At 42.8% G+C, this 21650-nt stretch overlaps 1 protein-coding gene across 7 annotated transcripts in view; it reads right to left on the bottom strand.

The window, feature by feature from the left end:
• The window catches only part of Scm (Polycomb protein Scm), a 240670-nt gene that overhangs the window by 189856 nt on the left and 29164 nt on the right, over positions 1-21650 (bottom strand). For 3 of the 7 annotated variants that reach the window (XM_070103630.1, XM_070103636.1, XM_070103637.1), the window contains exons 1-2: positions 13157-13296; positions 2343-2432 (exon numbers count right to left, since the gene is read on the bottom strand). In XM_070103630.1, the coding sequence (XP_069959731.1) occupies positions 2343-2361 (19 nt within the window). In that variant the 5' untranslated portion in view covers positions 2362-2432; positions 13157-13296. Of the gene's footprint in view, positions 1-2342; positions 2433-12820; positions 13025-13156; positions 13297-21650 lie in introns of those variants that run through there. The other 4 variants (XM_070103634.1, XM_070103633.1, XM_070103635.1 and 1 more) reach the window with 4 other exon arrangements.

Genomic DNA, 21650 nt, shown 5'->3' with positions numbered 1-21650 from the left:
CATAGGACTTGTGGTAGCCAGGCAACTTGTAGGACTTGTGGTAGCCAGGCAACTTGTAGGACTTGTGGTAGCCAGGCAACATGTGGTGGCCAGGCAACTCATAGGACTTGTGGTAGCCAGGCAACTTGTAGGACTTGTGGTAGCCAGGCAACTTGTAGGACTTGTGGTAGCAGGGCAACTTGTAGCACTTGTGGTAGCCAGGCAACTTGTAGGACCTGTGGTAGCCAGGCAACTTGTAGCACTTGTGGTAGCCAGGCAACTTGTAGCACTTGTGGTAGCCAGGCAACTTGTAGGGCCTGTGGTAGCCAGGCAACTTGTGGGACTTGTGGTAGCCAGGCAACATGTGGTGGCCAGGCAACTCATAGGACTTGTGGTAGCCAGGCAACTTGTAGGACTTGTGGTAGCAGGGCAACTTGTAGCCCTTGTGGTAGCCAGGCAACTTGTAGACTTGTGGTAGCCAGGCAACTTGTAGGACTTGTGGTAGCCAGGCAACTTGTAGGACTTGTGGTAGCCAGGCAACTTGTAGGACTTGTGGGAGCCAGGCAACTTGTAGGACTTGTGGTAGCCAGGCAACTTGCAGGACTTGTGGTAGTCAGGCAACTCGTAGGACTTGTGGTGGCCAGGCAACTCGTAGGACTTGTGGTAGCCAGGCAACTTGTAGGACTTGTGGTAGCCAGGCAACTTGTAAGACTTGTGGTAGCCAGGCAACTTGAAAGACTTGTGGTAGCCAGGCAACTTGTAACACTTGTGGTAGCCAGGCAACTTGTAGGACTTGTGGTAGCCAGGCAACTTGTAGGACTTGTGGGAGCCAGGCAACTTGTAGGACTTGTGGTAGCCAGGCAACTTGTAGGACTTGTGGCAGCCAGGCAACTTGTAGGACTTGTGGTACCCAGGCAACTTGTAGGACTTGTGACGAAAACCAGATGCGTTGGTCTGGTTTGTTTACATTATGTGTGGGTGGGGTGGTGAGGGCTGCCTATCCTGGCTACCCATACTTCCCAATAAATGGGTGGTTTCTTGCACCCATTCGATAGAAAAAATGGAGTTCTAGCGAAATATTCATGTTTTTTGTCGACTAGTACAGTGAAATTGGCCGAAAATGGGGCTCAAAGTGGGCAAAATCGCCGATGCGTAAACATCGCCGAGACCGCTAACTTTGCGAGAGCATAATTCCGTAAGTTTTCTATCAAATTTCAAACTTTTGGTGTCTTTATGATCGGGAAAAGATTCTCTATCTTTTCATAAGAGAAAATAACTTTTTTTTTTTTAAATTTGGCCGACCCTGAGAACGAGTTTCGGAGAGGGCCTGTCGACCCTCAAAGGGTTAAGCATCGTAGTATAGTATGTGTGGGTGGGGTGGCCAGGAGGGCTACCACACCTGGGTTCTTAGAGTAAATACTACTCATCTTTTGTCCTACATTAAGACTACAAATATTTTGAGGAAAAAATGAGTGTATTGTGTGTGTATTTTACATTTTAATGCCTAGTTCTATTGCTAACTTAATATATGTTAGTATAAACTTGTTATCTGGCATTTATATGCATTTATAAATGGAAAAAATTGAGTTCTACTTTCCGGCAGTAACCTGGAACTTAACCTGCCGAATAAGTGGGGCCCTACTGTATATATATATATTTTTTTTTTCAAGAACTGAACTCCAAAGAAAAGTTGCCTAATTTTAGTGAAGAAGGTATATAGTACTGATAAGTCAACCAATTTTCTGGGTCATGATCACTTCCACATACTAGGATAGGATTGCACATTTTCTCAAGCTTAGAATATTCAATAAAGATAATATATTGCTTCTTTATTTTGGAAAATCAAGAAAAACATAATGCAATCAAACCCTACTAACAAGCAAAAGGTTAGACTGTGCAAATATTATTTTGGTACAAGTAATTGTTTTAAAGCTTAAAAAAAAAAAATCTAAGAATTAAATACCATAAATTAAAAAGTTATGAAGCTGATAAAATTATATAACTCCCAGTACAAGTGATATTTAGTGATGACTCACTTATTTTTAAACCTTTCTTGGATTTAAATTTAACATTATTTCTATATTTCATATAACCCATTTACACATTCAACAACATAAAAGTTTCTTCATAATATGAAGGCAACAGCAAAATCAGTAGATATGAAAATTAACATGTAGAGAAAATACTCATTTTATCATTTTTTTTTTTAACACGCTGGCCATCTCCCACCGAGGCAGAGTGACCCCAAAAATTAGCATTTTCACCATCTTTTCACACTTTTATTATTATGTTTATTGTCATTATATTATTGTTGCTACTGTTACTGCAACAGTGATTCTCAGTGACAACAGGTTATTCCTCACCTCTACCTTGTGTTGGCATCTTGTTGCGACTTTCTCAACGTGTCACCATCACTGAGACTCGAAAGCTTCTTAATGTCTCACCATCACTGCCTGAAAGAAAAAAAATGACACTATTAGAAAGGATGCATGCATACAATTGGCCAGTTGATGTAGATATCCTTGTTCTTCTGTTCCAGAACATGAATCTCATGATGTACAGTGGAACTCCGGTTTTCATATGGTCCGCATGTCGTACAATTCGGATTTAGAACACTTTTTGGGCGAAATTGTGATCCGGATTTCATACCTCCGTCCAGAAATCGTATGCATCAGACGTGTCCACCCGCCCGGGACGCTGCCAGTTTGGCTCTGTCACTGGTTGAGTGAGCATTCATCCGAAACATTTTGCAGTTTTCGTGCTTGTTATTGCTTGCGACTGTGAAATAAGCCACCATGGGTCCAAAGAAAGTTCCTAGTGCCAGCCCTATGGTAAAGAAGGTGAGAAACACAATAGAATTCAAGGAAGAGATTGTAGAAAAATATGAAAGTGGCATACATTTAGCCAACAAGAGTCTTCAATAAAGGTATGTAATTTTCATTTATCATTAAAATTAGTCATCTATATTTATTTCTCATTGTTTTCTGCATGTAAAACTATATTCTTTAATATTTTTGGGTGTCTGGAACAGATTAATTGTAGTTACATTATTTCTTATGGGAAATATTAATTCAGTTTTCATACGTTTCGGATTTAGACTGACCTTCTAGAATGGATTAAGTACAAAAACCGTAGTTCCACTGCACAGGTAATTTGGTTTACAATGCACAGTATTTTAATTTTAAAATAGTTGTCTAGTTCTTTCTCTAAATATTGTACAGGAGCAGTTTCTTATAAAAGCTCAGTGGTTAAATATAAAATACATGTACCTGTGGATACCATACACAGTAAGGCTACTAATGTGCATAATTCAAAGTACAGTGGACCCCCGGTTCACATTATTAATCCATTCCTGAGAGCTCATCGTAAAGCAAAATTATCGGAAAGCGAATTGATTTTCCCCATAAGAAATAATGGGAATCAAATTAATCCGTGCAAGACACCCAAAAGTATGAAAAAAAAAAAACTTTAAGTTTAATGCAATAGAATAATTACAGTAACAATAATAACAATAGAATAATCACAATAGAATAATTGACACTTACCTTTAATGAAGATCTGGTGATGATTGATGGGATGGGAGGAGGGGAGAGAGTTGAAGTTTTTAATGTTTAGAAGGGGAATCCCCTTCCATTAGGACTTGAGGTAGCAAGTCCTTTTCCGGGGTTACTTCCCTTCTTCTTTTAATGCCACTAGGACCAGCTTGAGAGTCACTGGACTTCTGTCGCACAACATATCTGTCCATCGAGGCCTGTACCTCCAGTTCCTTTATGACTTTCCTAAAATGGGCCATAACATTGTCATTGTAATAGTCACCAGCAGGGCTTGCAATAGCTGTGTTAGGGTGATTTTCATCCATAAAGGTTTGCACTTCAACCCACTTTGCACACATTTCCTTAATTTTTGAAGTAGGCACAATGGAGTCCACAACTGGCATAGGCTTCTCAGGGTTAGCCCCAAACCCTTCAAAATCTTTCTTAATTTCCATACTAATTCTCACCCTTTTTACCACAGGGTTGACAGTAGAAGCTTTCTTGGGGCCCATGGTGACTTATTTTGCAGAAACAAGCACCAAAAACAGTGATAATATGGATAATATGGAATGTACCGAATGTATTCTTAGATGCGCGCACACTGGCTGGCTTGTAAACACTGGTGCACATGGGGCAGTTCAGGTCACACATGGACACGTCTCATACGAATCGTATCGCATACCTGGTTTTGTAACGGGAACCGAGGCAAATTTTTTGCGATATACGTAATGCTTCGGATACCAGATTTATCGGATACCGATGACTTCGCGAACCGAGGGTCCACTGTATAGGCATATGAAGGAAAAATAATTTTATCTTATCTTGCTTAGTAATTCCCAAACAGGTGAAATTACTTACAAACATTATCTCTTAATCCACAGCAGGATTCGAACCTGCACACTCTACATCCAAGTATGCAGTACAGTGGACCCCCGGTATTCGATATTAATCCGTTCCTGAGAGCTCATCGAATACTGATAATATCAAAAACCGAATAAATTTTCCTCATGAGAAATAATGAAAATCAAATTAATCCGTGCAAGACACCCAAAAGTATGAAAAAAAAATATTTTACTACATGAAATATTAAGTTTAATGCAATAAAATAATTACAATAACAATAAAATAATTGACACTTACCTTTAATGAAGATCTGGTGATGATTGATGGGATGGAAGGAGGGGAGAGGTGTTAGTGTTTAGAAGGGGAATCCCCTTCCATTAGGATTTGAGGTAGCAAGTCCTTTTCCAGGGTTACTTCCCTTCTTCTTTTAATGCCACTAGGACCAGCTTGAGTCACTGGACCTCTGTCGCACAACAAATCTGTCCATAGAGCTCTGTACCTCCCGTTCCTTTATGATTTGTCTAAAATGGGCCACAACATTGTCATTGTAATAGCTGTGTTAGGGTGATTTTCATCCATAAAGGTTTGCACTTCAACCCACTGTGCACACATTTCCTTAATTTTTGAAGTAGGCACAATGTATTCCACAACTGGTACAGGCTTCTCAGGGTTAGCCCCAAACCTTTCAAAATCTTTCTTAATTTCCATACTAATTCTCACCCTTTTTACCACAGGGTTGACATTAGAAGCTTTCTTGGGGCCCATGGTGACTTATTTTGCAGAAACAAGCACCAAACACAGTGATAATATGGATAATATGGAATGTACCGAATGTATCCTTAGATGCGCGCACAATGGCTGGCTTGTAAACACTGGCACACAAGGGGCAGTTCAGGCCACATGTGGACAGGTCTCGTACGAATCGTATCGAATACCGGGTTTTCAATCGAATACCAAGGAAAATGTTTTGTGATATAATGCATCGAATACTGGATTTATCGAATACCGATGCCATCGAATACCGGGGGTCCACTGTATGTACTTGGGATCTGGCCGAGTGGCTAAAGTATCGGGTACTTGGATGCAAAGTGTGAAGATCTGAATCCTACTGTGGACTGGAGACACCTGGAGAGAGTTCCAGGGGTCAACGTGCCTGCGGCCCGGTGTGCGACCAGGTTTCATGGTGGATCAGGGCCTGATCAACTAGGCTGTTACTGCTGGCCGCACGCAATCCAACGTACGTACTACAGCCCGGCTGGTCAGGTACTGACTTTAGGTGCCTGTCCAGTGCCTGTTTGAAGACAGCTACGGGTCTAGAGGTAATCCCCCTGATGTATGCTGGGAGGCAGTTGAACAGTCTTGGGCCCTTGACACTTATTGTGTTGCCTCTTATCGTGCTAGTGGCACCCCTGCTTTTCACTGGGAGGATGTTGCACCATCTGCCAAGTCTTTTGCTTTTGTAGTGAGTGATTTTCGTGTGCAAGTTTGGTACTAGTCCTTCCAGGATTTTCCAGGTGTTTACAATCATGTATCTCTCCCTCCTGCATTCCAGGGAGTACAGGTTTAGGAACTTCAAGCGTTCCCAGTAACTGAGGTGGTTTATCACAGTTTGTAAATAATTTACAGTGCTACTCCAAATTTGCAGAAGATACCTAGTGGTTGTGAGTTCTTCATCCTTTATTTATTTTTATGTGATAATTTGAGAATGACGTTTCTGATCAACATCAAATTTTCAACACTTGGTTAATTTTAAAAAAAAACAAAGGATGCATTGTTACTGAAGAGTATACTACTGTAGTTCGTCAATTGACCATCTTTTAACCATTTTTTTTTTAGGGGTATCCTACTTACCACACTCATTATTCTGACTCCACAATGATTTTCATAGTCTCAAATATAAATTTTCTAAGAGAAAACTTTCAACTCCATACTGTATTGCAAACCAGATTTTTTTCATTTAGTAATTTTATATCTCATAAATAACTTACCTTATGATACCATTATTCACCTTTGGTTGGAAATATCAGCCACATAACCAAAGGTATGAAGATGCAGTAAAGGAAAAAGACTAAGCTAAAGGCTAATTTTCATTACAATTTTTTTCCTCAATGCTTTTCATGGGTGTTGCTTCGCTGCTAATTTTCAAAATTCTGTTTCACAAATTCTATTTAAAATACCAATTTATGTTTGAGTAACACTGTACAGATTTATAGTTCTGTTCAATATGTAAAAGCCAGGATTACCTCACGAATCCTTTCACAGAATCTTTTGAAATATTGTGCATATAATGCATGCAAATGTTATTTAATACCTAACCCTTTCAGGGTTTCGACCATACTAGTACAGCTTACGCACCAGGGTTTTTGACGTACTAGTACGCCTAAATTCTAGCGCCCTCAAATCTAGTGAGAGAAAGCTGGTAGGCCTACATATGAAAGAATAGGTCTATGTGGTCAGTGTGCGTGGTATAAAAAAAATCCTGCAGCACACAGTGCGTAATAAAAAAAAAACTGTGTTTTTGGATTAAAACAGCGACTTTGCACTGTATTTTCGTATGGTATTTATTGTTGTATTCTAGTTTTCCTGGTCTCATTTTATAGAATGGAAGACATATTACAGAAATTGAGATGATTTTGACTGGTTTTACAAAGAAAAGTACCTTGAAAATGAGCTCAAAGTAGCAGAAATGTTCGATTTTTACCAAAGTTCAAAAGTAAACAAATCATGCCAAGCGTCCAATACACGTCAACTGGTGAGTCTAATATTCTTTCACAAGTGCGTTGATATTATTTATACCATTTCTACACTAATGCAGTAGTCTGCATAACAGTAAATCTTCTATTTTTTTGTGAGAATAAAAATTCAAAGTGGAAAGCAAAAGAATGTAAGAGGGGCATGGGGACGTGACTAATGACCAGAGGAAATGTTATTTTAGTGCCAGGAATGTCTTTCTTGTTTATTCTGGACCCTATTTGGAAATTGGTATCTTTTGAAATTTGTGTGAAATTGGCAAAATTGCTAAATTCTGACCACTGTATTGGATAGTTGAAATCGGTAAATGGGTGGTTTCTTGTACTCAATCGATAGAAAAAATGGAGTTCTAGCAAAATAGTTATGATTTTTGTCAACAAGTGCACTGGAATTGGCCGAAAATAGGGCTCAAAGTGGGCAAAATAGCCAATGCGTAAACATCGTCGAGACCGCTAACTTCGCGAGAGCATAGTTCTGTAAGTTTTCCATCAAATTTCATACTTTTGGTGTCATTATGATCGGGAAAAGATCCTCTATCTTTTCATAAGAAACAATTTTTTTTTTTTTTTGAAATTTGGCCGACCCTGAGAACAAGTCTCTGAGAGGGCCTGTCAACCCTGAAAGGGTTAAAGGGCTGTGCAACATAATCTTACTTCTGATGCATATTAAAGAAGATTTAAGTTAAATTTAAGTTTCCCAATTAAATACAAAGATTTTAAACAGTTTTAATTTTCAGGTTTCTAGTTAGTCAAAGTCAAAGACTTATTTCTACATTAACCCTTAAACTGTCCAAACGTAGATCTATGTTTACACGTGTAACGCTCCGAACTTGATTTGAAAGCATGTAAAACAAATGTAGATCTACGTTCAGAGCGCTATGTGAGTGAATATAGATCTACATTTGGATAGTTTAAGGGTTAAATAATGTCCATACAGAGATAGGTGACATTTGTTTGTGCATGCAGAAAGCCCACAGTTATGCAGAGCATCTCGGGCAAGCGATATTGTACTGTATACGAAAGGTTTAAAATTGTTTTGAAAAATAGCAAAAATAAAACTAATCAAATATATTCTGTACAAGCTTTCGTAAAGCAGCCGAAAAGCCACAGCTCATACCTGGAGTATACCTGGAGGGTGTTTCCGGGGTAACACCCCTGCATCCCAGCCCATGACCAGGCCTTGTGGCTGCACTATTGACTAATCTAGCTGTGTTGGAGAGTTTATGCTCTAGGTTCAGAGCCTAAAACATTGACCTTAAACTTCAGTTATGTTTGGGAGAGCTGACCTCCAACTCTTGGGCCTCTATATTAAGAATCCCTTTTCCTGTCCACCTTAGACTTCAGCTGTGTTTGTCTAGGTTCCACTTCAGCTGTGTTTGTCTAGGTTCCATTTCAGCTGATATGCCTGTTGAATGTGTTGAGTTAATTAATGCTTTCACAACTCTTCTCTCCACCTGTTTGAAAAGGTTGGGCTCCAGCTTCTGGGTCTCATACCTTTTTTTAGGATATCAAGCTGTGAATCCTGATTATGCTAAGTTAAAGCTCCTGGTTTTGTTCAGGGTGTTGAGCTGCAGCTCATGTTTCTGTTGAGGGAGTTGCACTAAAGTTCCTGGTCCTGTTGAGGGTGTTCAGCTGCAGCTCCTGGCTCTGCTGAATGTGTTGCACTGCAGCTCCTGGCCCTACTGAGGGTGTTGAGCTGCAACTCAAGGCCCTGCTGAGGGTGTTGAGCTGCAACTCCTGCTCCACCCCTTACAACTCACTCCCATACCTTTACCTTTGATATACCTTTGAAGAATTTCGAGAGTATATCTACTCGTCTGGTGCTCGCCTGGTCAACCAGGCTGTTGCTGCTGGAGGCCCGCTGCCCCATGTTCCTGTAACTCACTCCCACACCTCTACAACTCATTTCCTAAACACATCCACAACTCACTTCGAAACTGAATCCTAAACTTCTACAACTCACTTTTACACCTCATTCTCACACATCTACAACTCACTCCCAAACTTTACAACTCACTCCCAAACCCTACAACTCACTCCCGAACCCTACAGCTCATTCCCACACCCTACAACTCATTCCCAAACCCTACAACTCATTCCCACACTCTTACAACTCACTCCTACACCCCTAAAACTTGCTTCCACACCCCTTCAACTCACTTCTTCATCCCTACAATCACTTCTACATCCCCACCTGTTTCCACATCCCTATCCACACCCCTACAACTCACTTCCACATCCCTACAATCCATTTCCACATATCTACAACACATTTCCACATTCCTACAACCCACTCCTACACCATCAGCGATAGTTTATTGTTTGTGTTCACTCACTCGTATACTCGTCATTCAGTCTCCAATTTTCCCTGGATTTACAGTGTTTTGTGCAACTTTGTAATTACATTAACTAAAGTAGTTCAATTAACAATGGCACTAAAGCAAGTGGTGGTGCCAAGAAGAAACATGTGGCTCTCAGTGTTAAGCAGAAACTTGAACTAATCAAGAAGGTTGAGTCTGGTATCTCAGTGGCACATCTCAGTCATCTACATAGGTCTCCTGTGGTTTGGTACGCAACGCTCTTGCCTCATACATTAACTGTCCATGGCACAATTCCTGACTGGGTAGAAACATTGGGCGTGTTTTCTTACACCTGCTGTCCCCTTTCACCTAGCAAGTAGGTACCTGGGTGTCAGTCAACTTGTGTGGGTGGAATCCTGGGGGATCTAGACTGAAGGACCACGTGGAAATAAGACAGACAGTCCTCGATGATGCACCGACTTTCTTGGGTTATCTTGGGTGTCTACTCTCCGGGGTTAAAAATCCCAATAAATTCTTACCTTAGTTTACTCTGATCCATCACTACTGATCACGACAGTTTATACCGCATCTCTCCACCACAAAAATGTAAGTAAAATTACTGTAAATTATGTACATAACAATAAAATTACTGTATAGTACAGTACTGTATTGTAGGATATAATAGCAGTGAATTTGGTCCACTAGTTCAAAAGACAGTCAGTCAATCAAGAAACGTTATTTTCACGATTAGGAAGTTTCGGACAATTGGCAATACTGTACACCACCCTCCCCTATAGTCCGTTAATTAGAGATCACTATACAGTGATGTACAAACTGGCTGAAGAGCGTGCAATGTAGCAACTTGTTTGCATAGGGACTGAGCTCTATGGTGACTGGAGTTTACCTGGAGTTTACCTGGAGAGAGTTTCAGGGGTCAACGCCCCCGCGGCCCGGTCTGTGACCAGGCCTCCTGGTGGATCAGCGCCTGATCAACCAGGCTGTTGCTGCTGGCTGCACGCAAACCAACGTACGAGCCACAGCCCGGCTGATCAGGAACTGACTTTAGGTGCTTGTCCAGTGCCAGCTTGAAGACTGCCAGGGGTCTGTTGGTAATCCCCCTTATGTGTGCTGGGAGGCAGTTGAACAGTCTCGGGCCCCTGACACTTATTGTATGGTCTCTTAACGTGCTAGTGACACCCCTGCTTTTCATTGGGGGGATGGTGCATCGTCTGCCAAGTCTTTTGCTTTCGTAGTGAGTGATTTTCGTGTGCAAGTTCGGTACTAGTCCCTCTAGGATTTTCCAGGTGTATATAATCATGTATCTCTCCCTCCTGCGTTCCAGGGAATACAGGTTTAGAAACCTCAAGCGCTCCCAGTAATTGAGGTGTTTTATCTCCGTTATGCGCGCCGTGAAAGTTCTCTGTACATTTTCTAGGTCGGCAATTTCACCTGCCTTGAAAGGTGCTGTTAGAGTGCAGCAATATTCCAGCCTAGATAGAACAAGTGACCTGAAGAGTGTCATCATGGGCTTGGCCTCCCTAGTTTTGAAGGTTCTCATTATCCATCCTGTCATTTTTCTAGCAGATGCGATTGATACAATGTTATGGTCCTTGAAGGTGAGATCCTCCGACATAATCACTCCCAGGTCTTTGACGTTGGTGTTTCGCTCTATTTCGTGGCCAGAATTTGTTTTGTACTCTGATGAAGATTTAATTTCCTCATGTTTACCATATCTGAGTAATTGAAATTTCTCATCGTTGAACTTCATATTGTTTTCTGCAGCCCACTGAAAGATTTGGTTGATGTCCGCCTGGAGCCTTGCAGTGTCTGCAATGGAAGACACTGTCATGCAGATTCGGGTGTCATCTGCAAAGGAAGACACGGTGCTGTGGCTGACATCCTTGTCTATGTCGGATATGAGGATGAGGAACAAGATGGGAGCTAGTACTGTGCCTTGTGGAACAGAGCTTTTCACCGTAGCTGCCTCGGACTTTACTCTGTTGACGACTACTCTCTGTGTTCTGTTAGTGAGGAAATTATAGATCCATCGACCGACTTTTCCTGTTATTCCTTTAGAGCGCATTTTGTGCGCTATTACGCCATGGTCACACTTGTCGAAGGCTTTTGCAAAGTCTGTATATATTACATCTGCATTCTTTTTGTCTTCTAGTGCATTTAGGACCTTGTCGTAGTGATCCAGTAGCTGAGACAGACAGGAGCAACCTGTTCTAAACCCATGTTGCCCTGGGTTGTGTAACTGATGGGTTTCTAGATGGGTGGTGATCTTGCTTCTTAGGACCCTTTCAAAGATTTTTATGATATGGGATGTTAGTGCTATTGGTCTGTAGTTCTTTGCTGTTGCTTTACTGCCCCCTTTGTGGAGTGGGGCTATGTCTGTTGTTTTTAGTAACTGCACCCTCGGTACAAATGACCACAATACACTAATATTAAAGTAAACATGTTTTGTCCACAATTCTTGGCAGAGTAAGAACACTGGATGAACAAAAAGGGCTTTGTGGTGATTATATTGTTAACAATTTTTGGCAGTAAAGTCACATATTAATGTAGTAATAAGATGCATGTATAGAACAATGAAAAGACTTATTTTAAAATACTAACTGCAATATACAGTATATGGTCCAAGTTAAAGTTACTAGTTAATAGTCCAAATTGGACTGAAAGGTTGTCTTAAGTTTCTTTCTCCTATGTGAGGGTTACTTGTGTGTTGCTTCAGTCATGGTATTGTGACCTTTTTTTTGTCCTTTATGGATGGTTGGGTGTGATATGGATCTTTCAAGGAAGATCCAAAAGTCTTACTGCAGTGCTCCTCTGTTATGTTCTTATAAATTCACACTGAAACACTGCACGTTTCTTTACATCTGATGTCTCCATTAACTTCGAAGTAGGTAGGTACCTGAGCATTACCACAGATTTGCAAGCAAGTTTATTTAGGTAGAGGTACACATTAGTACAATTATCATATATAATGTAAATTACCTAGGATAACCCAAAAAAGTTGACTTATTTCCACTGTTGTTCATACATTTTAATAAGAGCCAAAGGACTCTAGTGGAAATAAGCCAGACATTGTGGCTTGCATTGGTGACCTCGGGTTGCTAACCCCTTTTAATAATCCAAACTGATTTTCTTTATCCCTAAGTTAATAATCTAAATAAAAAAAAACACAAAGTTATGTAGTACACATTGATGTTAGTTTATTTAAGCACAGGTACACAAAAGTACAATTATAATACATAGTGAAAATTACCTAGGATAACAAAAAATAAGTTTGACAAAGTGACTTATTTCAACTGGGGTCCTTGTAAAAATATGTGTGATATAGTGAGATGGTCCAGCACCTCACTACACATGGTCTAGGACCAGTCTCACTGCATTAATAAAACAATATACTGACATGGCAAGTGTTGTAGAGAGATGTGTTGAGATTAATGAATGTCAGGACAGGTGTAGTATAGTGTTGTCTCCCGGGGGTGTTTAAAGCCCAGGGTGGAGGTCACCCAGGGTGTCACCCTACAGAGCAGACAGCACCACCACTGGTGTCACTGGTACTTGTGATGTCACTGACAACCACGGCTAACTGGTGTCACTAGTGTCACGGTGTGTCACCGGCAGTAACCACGTTAGTGTCACACATAACCTTCCCGCTTCCCCCCGACGCTCAACACCTCTCACCTCGCAGCCTCCCCACAGGATTACATCCCCCACCAGGTGTTCCCACTCGCTTGCTCACCTGACAAGCCTGGTAGGTGACGTCTCCTCACTCACACATGTACGCACACACCAGCGTAACGGCCATAAAAATTCTCCCTAGCAATAAAAACAACAAACACTGGCAGCCATATTGTTGTGTCTGAGGCGTCCCTCGTCAGGGAAAATGGTGGCGCATGAGGGTAAACTATCCTAGTCTTACATTAATATTGTAAGTAAGTAAGTAAGTAAGTAACTTTATTCACGTATACACAAATACAGTTACATAGAATTATCATACATAGCAGCATATGTGTAGAGAACCTGGGATAACCCAAAAAAGTCAGACAGAGTGACTTATTTCCCACAACATGTTAGTAATAGGATACAAATGCAATTAATGTGACGTTTTATTGTGGCAACGTTTAGCTCTCCGTGAGCTTTGTCAAGCCATTAAGGCTTGACAAAGCTCCTGGAGAGCGAAACGTTGCCACAATGAAATGTCATACGAGTTGCATTTGTGTCTTGTTACTTTACATATCCTAGTCTTACTGACTACTTACTCTCAACTAGGGGGACCTACTTACTCTTACTACCTCGCTGTGGTAAGGCAAGGGGACCTACTTACTTTTATTACCTTGCTTCTCTGTGGTGAGGCAAGGGACCTACTTACTGTTACTATCTGTGGTGAAGCAACAGACCTACTTACTGTTACTACCTGTGGTGAGACAGGGGACCTACTTACTGTTACTACTTCGCTGTGGTGAGGCAGGAGACCTACTTACTGTTACTACCTGTGGTGAGGCAGGGGACCTACTTACTGTTACTACCTCGCTGTGGTGAGGCAGGGGACCTACTTGCTGTTACTACTTCTCTGTGGTGAGGCAAGAGACCTACTTACTGTTACTACCTCGCTGTGGTGAGGCAAGAGACCTACTTACTGTTACTTCTTCGCTGTGGTGAGACAAGGGACCTACTTACTGTTACTTCCTCGCTGTGGTGAGGCAAGGGACATACTTACTGTTACTACCTGTGGTGAGGCAGGGGACCTACTTGCTGTTACTACTTCGCTGTGGTGAGGCAAGAGACCTACTTACTGTTACTATCTCGCTGTGGTGAGGCAAGGGACCTACTTGCTGTTACTTCCTCGCTGTGGTGAGGCAGGGGAACCTACTTACTCGCTGTGGTGAGGCAAGAGACCTATTTACTGTTACTGCCTCTCTGTGGTGAGGCAGGGGAACCTACTTACTGTTACTTCCTCGCTGTGGTGAGGCAGGGGGACCTACTCACTGTCACTTCCTCGCTGGGGTGAGGCGAGGGGCCTACTTACTGTTACTACCTCGCTGGGGTGAAGCAGGGGGACCTACTCACTGTTACTTCCTCGCTGGGGTGAGGCGAGGGACCTACTTACTGTTACTACCTCGCTGTGGTGGCTGTCAAGGCAGGTGAAATTGCTGACCTAGAAAATGTACAGAGAACCTTCACGGCGCGCATAACGGAGATAAAACACCTCAATTACTGGGAGCGCTTGAAGTTCCTGAACCTGTCTTCCCTGGAACGCAGGCGGGAGAGATACATGATTAGATACACCTGGAAAATTCTAGAGGGACTAGTACCGAACTTGCACACGAAAATCACTCACAACGAAAGCAAAAGACTTGGCAGACGATGCAACATCCCCCCAATGAAAAACAGGGGTGTCACTAGCACGTTAAGAGACCATACAATAAGTGTCAGGGGCCCGAGACTGTTCAACTGCCTCCCAGCATACATAAGGGGGATTACCAATAGACCCCTGGCAGTCTTCAAGCAGGCACTGGACAAGCACCTAAAGCCGGTACCTGACCAGCCGGGCTGTGGCTCGTACTTTGGTTTGCGTGCAGCCAGCAGTAACAGCCTGGTTGATCAGGCTCTGACCCACCAGGAGGCCTGGTCACATACCGGGCCGCGGGGGCGTTGACCCCCGGAACTCTCTCCAGGTAAACTCCAGGCAGGGGGACCTACTCACTGTCACTTCTTCGCTGGGGTGAGGCGAGGGACCTACTTACTGTTACTTCCTCGCTGTGGTGAGGCAGGGGGACCTACTCACTGTTACTACCTCGCTGTGGTGAGGCAGGGGGACCTACTCACTGTTACTACCTCGCTGTGGTGAGGCAGGGGGGCCTGCTCACTGTTACTACCTCGCTGTGGTGAGGCAGGGGGACCTACTCACTGTTACTACCTCGCTGTGGTGAGGCAGGGGGACCTACTCACTGTTACTACCTCGCTGTGGTGAGGCAGGGGGACCTACTCACTGTTACTACCTCGCTGTAGTGAGGCAGGGAGGCCTGCTCACTGTTACTACCTCGCTGTAGTGAGGCAGGGGGGCCTGCTCACTGTTACTACCTCGCTGTGGTGAGGCAAGGGGAGCTACTTACCGTTACTAATGACTTTATATGTGTATTTAAGAAATGCTATCTTTTATACTGTGCCTAAGTACCATTTTAGTAACTTTTTTATTATTACCTGGCTCTGGGGAGGCAGGCAGACCTTAAGATAAGATTTGTTAGTTTTTTTAACCCGGAGTGTTAGCCACCCAGAATAACTCGGGATAGGGAGTGTTAGCCTCCTATGATAACCCCCAGGATGCCACCCACACCACTCCACTAACATACGGGTACCTATTTACTGCTAAGTGAACAGGGAAAGCAGGTGTAAAGTGACTAAAACCCAGGTATCTACTTACTGCTATGTAGACAGGGACAGCAGGTGTAGATTGACTAAAACCCAAGTACCTACTTACTGCTAGGTGAACAGGGACAGCAGATGTACGGAAATATGAACAACGTTTCCACCCGTGCCGTGAATTGAACCACGGACACAGTATTACTGTTTTGCTACGATTAGATTTTAAATTTTGCCACCGAAGTGGCTAGTTTATTGTGCGCCCCATATCCATCCTGTGGACGGTAGCACAAGAGCATATGGATACACAAAAGGCCTAGGAACTAGGTCCCAAAAGGGTTAACAGGTGTGCATATGCGTTTTTATTTATCTACATATCTACAGTTCACTTATCTGTTACAAGCAAATTTAGGAAATTTGCTTAGTATATCTGGTATCTTATTTTCATTAATAAGATATCTTGACATGTCACAGCTTATTATACTGTCTATCTCTGTATTCCTCAATAAGTGGACAATTAAGCACGTAGTGTTCAAGACAGTGACCATATGTCTGATCACATAATTTGCATTTAGTTTGATCATCACCTGTGTGTCTCCCAAACTGCCAAAAGCACTTGTAACCAAGCCTAAGTCTGGCCACTGCAACATCAGTCTGTATGTTCACATTGCAAGTTGCTTCATAAACATCTACGTTCATGTTATCATAGTGGGTTATAGATCTACTCAGGCCTCTAACTGCATTCCTATAACAACTATTTTCATTATTTACTTCTCTCCTAATATTATTCCTAATGTTAGACACAGATATACCAAAGTTATATTCTACATTCTCCTTCTGGGTACTCTTCTTGGCTAACATATCAACTTTATCATGAAGGAGTAATCCAATGTGTGATGGGATCCATAGCAATTGTACATTAATTCCTTTGTCCTTGATTTTTGAGTATTTATACCTGGCTTCTCCAATGAGCATGTTGTTGGAGTCATTATATAAGTCAAGAGCCTTCAATGATGACATAAAATCACTAATGATGATAGAGTCAAGCTCAGTGTCATAAGTTAGCTTTAGCGCCATTAGGATTGCAAACAATTCAATTTGCAGTGTAGGCGCCCAGTTGTTAATTCTTATGCCTAACTCAACAAATTTATTATCGTTCTTAACTAGGGAGGTGGCAACAAGAGCAGATGCAGCCCTGCCAGAAGACTCCTGTTTAGATCCATCAGTGTATATAACTTGTGATAACTTATTACTACCAGCTAGGTGAGAAATTTCTTCTTGAGCAGTTGTTATAACAAGTGATTTAAGGAAGGGATTACTAGCAATGAGCATCTTGGGAGGGAGATGCAGGTATGTGATATTAAATGATCACATCTTCCATGGAGGGTGAAATGTTATGATAAAGCAGGGACTGCCTTGTTCTCATTACATCACCATGGAGAGGCAATACCTTCTTACTGTTACTCCCTTACTATAGTGACAGTAATGACTCCCTTATTGTTACTCCCTTACTATAGTGACGGTAGTGACTCCCTTACTGTTACTCCCTCACTATAGTGACTCCCTTACTGTTACTCCCTCACTATAGTGACTCCCTTACTGTTACTCCCTCACTATAGTGACGGTAGTGAGTCCCTTACTGTTACTCCCTCACTATAGTGGCTCCCTTACTGTTACTCCCTCACTATAGTGGCTCCCTTACTGTTACTCCCTCACTATAGTGGCTCCCTTACTGTTACTCCCTCACTATAGTGACGGTAGTGACTCCCTTACTCTTACTCCCTTGCTTTAGTGACTCCCTTACTGTTACTCCCTCACTATAGTGACTCCCTTACTGTTACTCCCTCACTATAGTGACGGTAGTGACTCCCTTACTGTTACTCCCTCACTATAGTGACTCCCTTACTGTTACTCCCTCACTATAGTGACGGTAGTGATTCCCTTACTGTTACTCCCTCACTATAGTGACGGTAGTGACTCCCTTACTGTTACTCCCTCACTATAGTGACGGTAGTGACTCCCTTACTGTTACTCCCTCACTATAGTGACGGTAGTGACTCCCTTACTATAGTGACGGTAATGACTTCCTTACTGTTACTCCCTCACTATAGTGACGGTAGTGACTCCCTTACTGTTACTCCCTCACTTAGGTGAGACAAGAGATCTCCCTATTACTTAACTGTAGTGAGGCAGTGGGACCTCCTCCTCCTTATTACCTCACTATAGCGAGGTAGTCTCCTGCCTCACTATAGCGAGGTATTTTTCAATTCAATTCAATTCAAAGTTTATTCTCTATAAGTATTACAATGCTGAGTTTACAGAATTTGGTTATTGTGTGGTTTACATGTAGTAAAATAATAATTACAGAGTGTACCACTAGAACACCTAGCATGGCTAGGTGTTTCGGGCAGACTTAGTTTAATTCTTAATTTTAAAATATTAAATAGTCTCCTGCCTCACTATAGCGAGGTAGTCTCCTGCCTCACTATAGCGAGGTGGTCTCCTGCCTCACTATAGCGAGGTGGTCTCCTGCCTCACTATAGCGAGGTGGTCTCCTGCCTCACTATAGCGAGGTAGTCTCCTGCCTTACTATAGCGAGGTGGTCTCCTGCCTCACTATAGCGAGGTGGTCTCCTGCCTCACTATAGCGAGGTAGTCTCCTGCCTCACTATAGCGAGGTGGTCTCCTGCCGCACTGTAGTGAGGTGGTCTCCTGCCTCACTATAGCGAGGTGGTCTCCTGCCTCACTATAGCGAGGTGGTCTCCTGCCTCACTATAGAGAGGTGGTCTCCAGCCTCACTATAGCTAGGTGGTCTCCTGCCTCACTATAGCGAGGTGGTCTCCTGCCTCACTATAGCGAGGTGGTCTCCTGCCTCACTATAGCGAGGTGGTCTCCTGCCTCACTATAGCGAGGTGGTCTCCTGCCTCACTATAGTGAGGTGGTCTCCTGCCTCACTATAGTGAGGTGGTCTCCTGCCTCACTATAGCGAGGTGGTCTCCTGCCTCACTATAGCGAGGTGGTCTCCTGCCTCACTATAGCGAGGTGGTCTCCTGCCGCACTGTAGTGAGGTGGTCTCCTGCCTCACTATAGCGAGGTGGTCTCCTGCCTCACTATAGCGAGGTGGTCTCCTGCCTCACTATAGTGAGGTGGTCTCCTGCCTCACTATAGTGAGGTGGTCTCCTGCCTCACTATAGCGAGGTGGTCTCCTGCCTCACTATAGCGAGGTGGTCTCCTGCCTCACTATAGCGAGGTGGTCTCCTGCCTCACTATAGCGAGGTGGTCTCCTGCCTCACTATAGTGAGGTGGTCTCCTGCCTCACTATAGTGAGGTGGTCTCCTGCCTCACTATAGCTAGGTGGTCTCCTGCCTCACTATAGCGAGGTGGTCTCCTGCCTCACTATAGTGAGGTGGTCTCCTGTAGTGAGGTGGTCTCCTGCCTCACTATAGCGAGGTGGTCTCCTGCCTCACTATAGAGAGGTGGTCTCCAGCCTCACTATAGCGAGGTGGTCTCCTGCCTCACTATAGCGAGGTGGTCTCCTGCCTCACTATAGCGAGGTGGTCTCCTGCCTCACTATAGCGAGGTGGTCTCCTGCCTCACTATAGCGAGGTGGTCTCCTGCCTCACTATAGCGAGGTGGTCTCCTGCCTCACTATAGCGAGGTGGTCTCCTGCCGCGCTGTAGTGAGGTAAGAGACTACCTCACCCATTCAGGGTTATTATTAACCCTTCAGGATTAATAGCATAAAAAACCAAGCAGTGTGGTTTATTTTTTTTTAAGGTGGTAACGTCATATCCCAGGATGCAACTCACAACAGTCTATTATGTTCTTAGGTATTTATTTACGGCTATGTGAACAGGAACAACAGGTTTTAGGAGACTGTTTTCGGTCATTATTAAGTTCAAGTCCTGATCTGAAATGATCGATCATTTATATCTTAATCAATCTGATATTGGACATTTTATGTGGAAATGTTAAGAAACGCCAAGTAATCTAGGAAAGCCAAATGTTATCCAATGTAAAATAACCTTACTCTCCCAACGGTAGATATGGGAATGGCGAGTCTGTGTTTATATTCAATGAGTCTTTGTTTACGCTGTTGTGATTGGCCAGGCTCATTAGAAGATCCAATACTGACCAGTGATTGGCTTTGAAGTGCCGTTCGTGGCAAAATAAATATATATTAGTTTTGGTAATATTTTTACCTTTGTAACTTGTTCAGTTAGTTTAGTTTAATATGTTTATTATGCACCCCATACCCATCCTGTGGGCGGTAGTCAAAAGATTACAGAAGTACATAATGGGTCCAGGGACTGGGCCCCAAAGTTTTGATAGCTGAGCAAGTTACAGAGGTAATGAATTCACAATTTACAAAGGTAATGAACTCACAATTTACAAAGGTAATGAACTCCAGGTAGGTCTAGTCACAATCATGACAAGTTACAAAGGTATTTACAGATTACAGAGGTACACAATGGGTCCAGGGACCGGGCTCCAAAGTTTTGATGGCTGAACTAGGTACAAGGTAATGAACTCACAACTTGTTCAGCTATCAGAACTTTGAGGTACAGTCTCTGGACCCATTATGTACCTCTGTAATGTTGAGGTACAGTCTCTGGACCCATTATGTACCTCTGTAATGTTGAGGTACAGTCTCTGGACCCATTATGTACCTCTGTAATGTTGAGGTACAGTCTCTGGACCCATTATGTACCTCTGTAATGTTGAGGTACAGTCTCTGGACCCATTATGTACCTCTGTAATGTTGAGGTACAGTCTCTGGACCCATTATGTACCTCTGTAATGTTGAGGTACAGTCTCTGGACCCATTATGTACCTCTGTAATGTTGAGGTACAGTCTCTGGACCCATTATGTACCTCTGTAATGTTGAGGTACAGTCTCTGGACCCATTATGTACCTCTGTAATGTTGAGGTACAGTCTCTGGACCCATTATGTACCTCTGTAATGTTGAGGTACAGTCTCTGGACCCATTATGTACCTCTGTAATGTTGAGGTACAGTCTCTGGACCCATTATGTACCTCTGTAATGTTGAGGTACAGTCTCTGGACCCATTATGTACCTCTGTAATGTTGAGGTACAGTCTCTGGACCCATTATGTACCTCTGTAATGTTGAGGTACAGTCTCTGGACCCATTATGTACCTCTGTAATGTTGAGGTACAGTCTCTGGACCCATTATGTACCTCTGTAATGTTGAGATACAGTCCCTGGACCCATTATGTACCTCTGTAATGTTGAGATACAGTCCCTGGACCCATTATGTATCTCTGTAATGTTGAGGTACAGTCCTTGGACCCATTATGCACCTCTGTAATGTTGAGGTACAGTCCCTGGACCCATTATGTACCTCTGTAATGTTGAGGTACAGTCTCTGAACCCATTATGTACCTCTGTAATGTTGAGGTACAGTCTCTGAACCCATTATGTACCTCTGTAATCCTTTCACTATCGCCCACAGGATGGGTATGGGGTGACTACCGCTCACAGGATGGGTATGGAGTGACTACCGCCCACGGGATGGGTATGGGGTGCCTAATAAACATATTAAATTAAAATTTTCCCAAATAAAAATATTGAAAATAAAAATCAATTGTTGCCGGGGTATAGATAACATATTTGTATTTTAAATAATAATTGAATGCGTAGTGATCATGTCGGAGGATCTCACCTTCAAGGACCATAACATTGTATCAATCGCAGCTGCTAGAAAAATGACAGGATGGATAATGAAAACCTTCAAAACTAGGGATGCCAAGCCCATGATGACACTCTTCAGGTCACTTGTTCTATCTAGGCTGGAATATTGCTGCACACTAACAACACCTTTCAAGGCAGGTGAAATTGCTGACCTAGAA

The sequence above is a fragment of the Cherax quadricarinatus genome, chromosome 86 (assembly GCF_038502225.1).
Source record: "Cherax quadricarinatus isolate ZL_2023a chromosome 86, ASM3850222v1, whole genome shotgun sequence".
NCBI classification, from domain to species: domain Eukaryota; kingdom Metazoa; phylum Arthropoda; class Malacostraca; order Decapoda; family Parastacidae; genus Cherax; species Cherax quadricarinatus.
The sequence above is the reverse complement of the archived record's forward strand: the minus strand, read 5'-3'. Positions and strand labels throughout refer to the sequence as shown.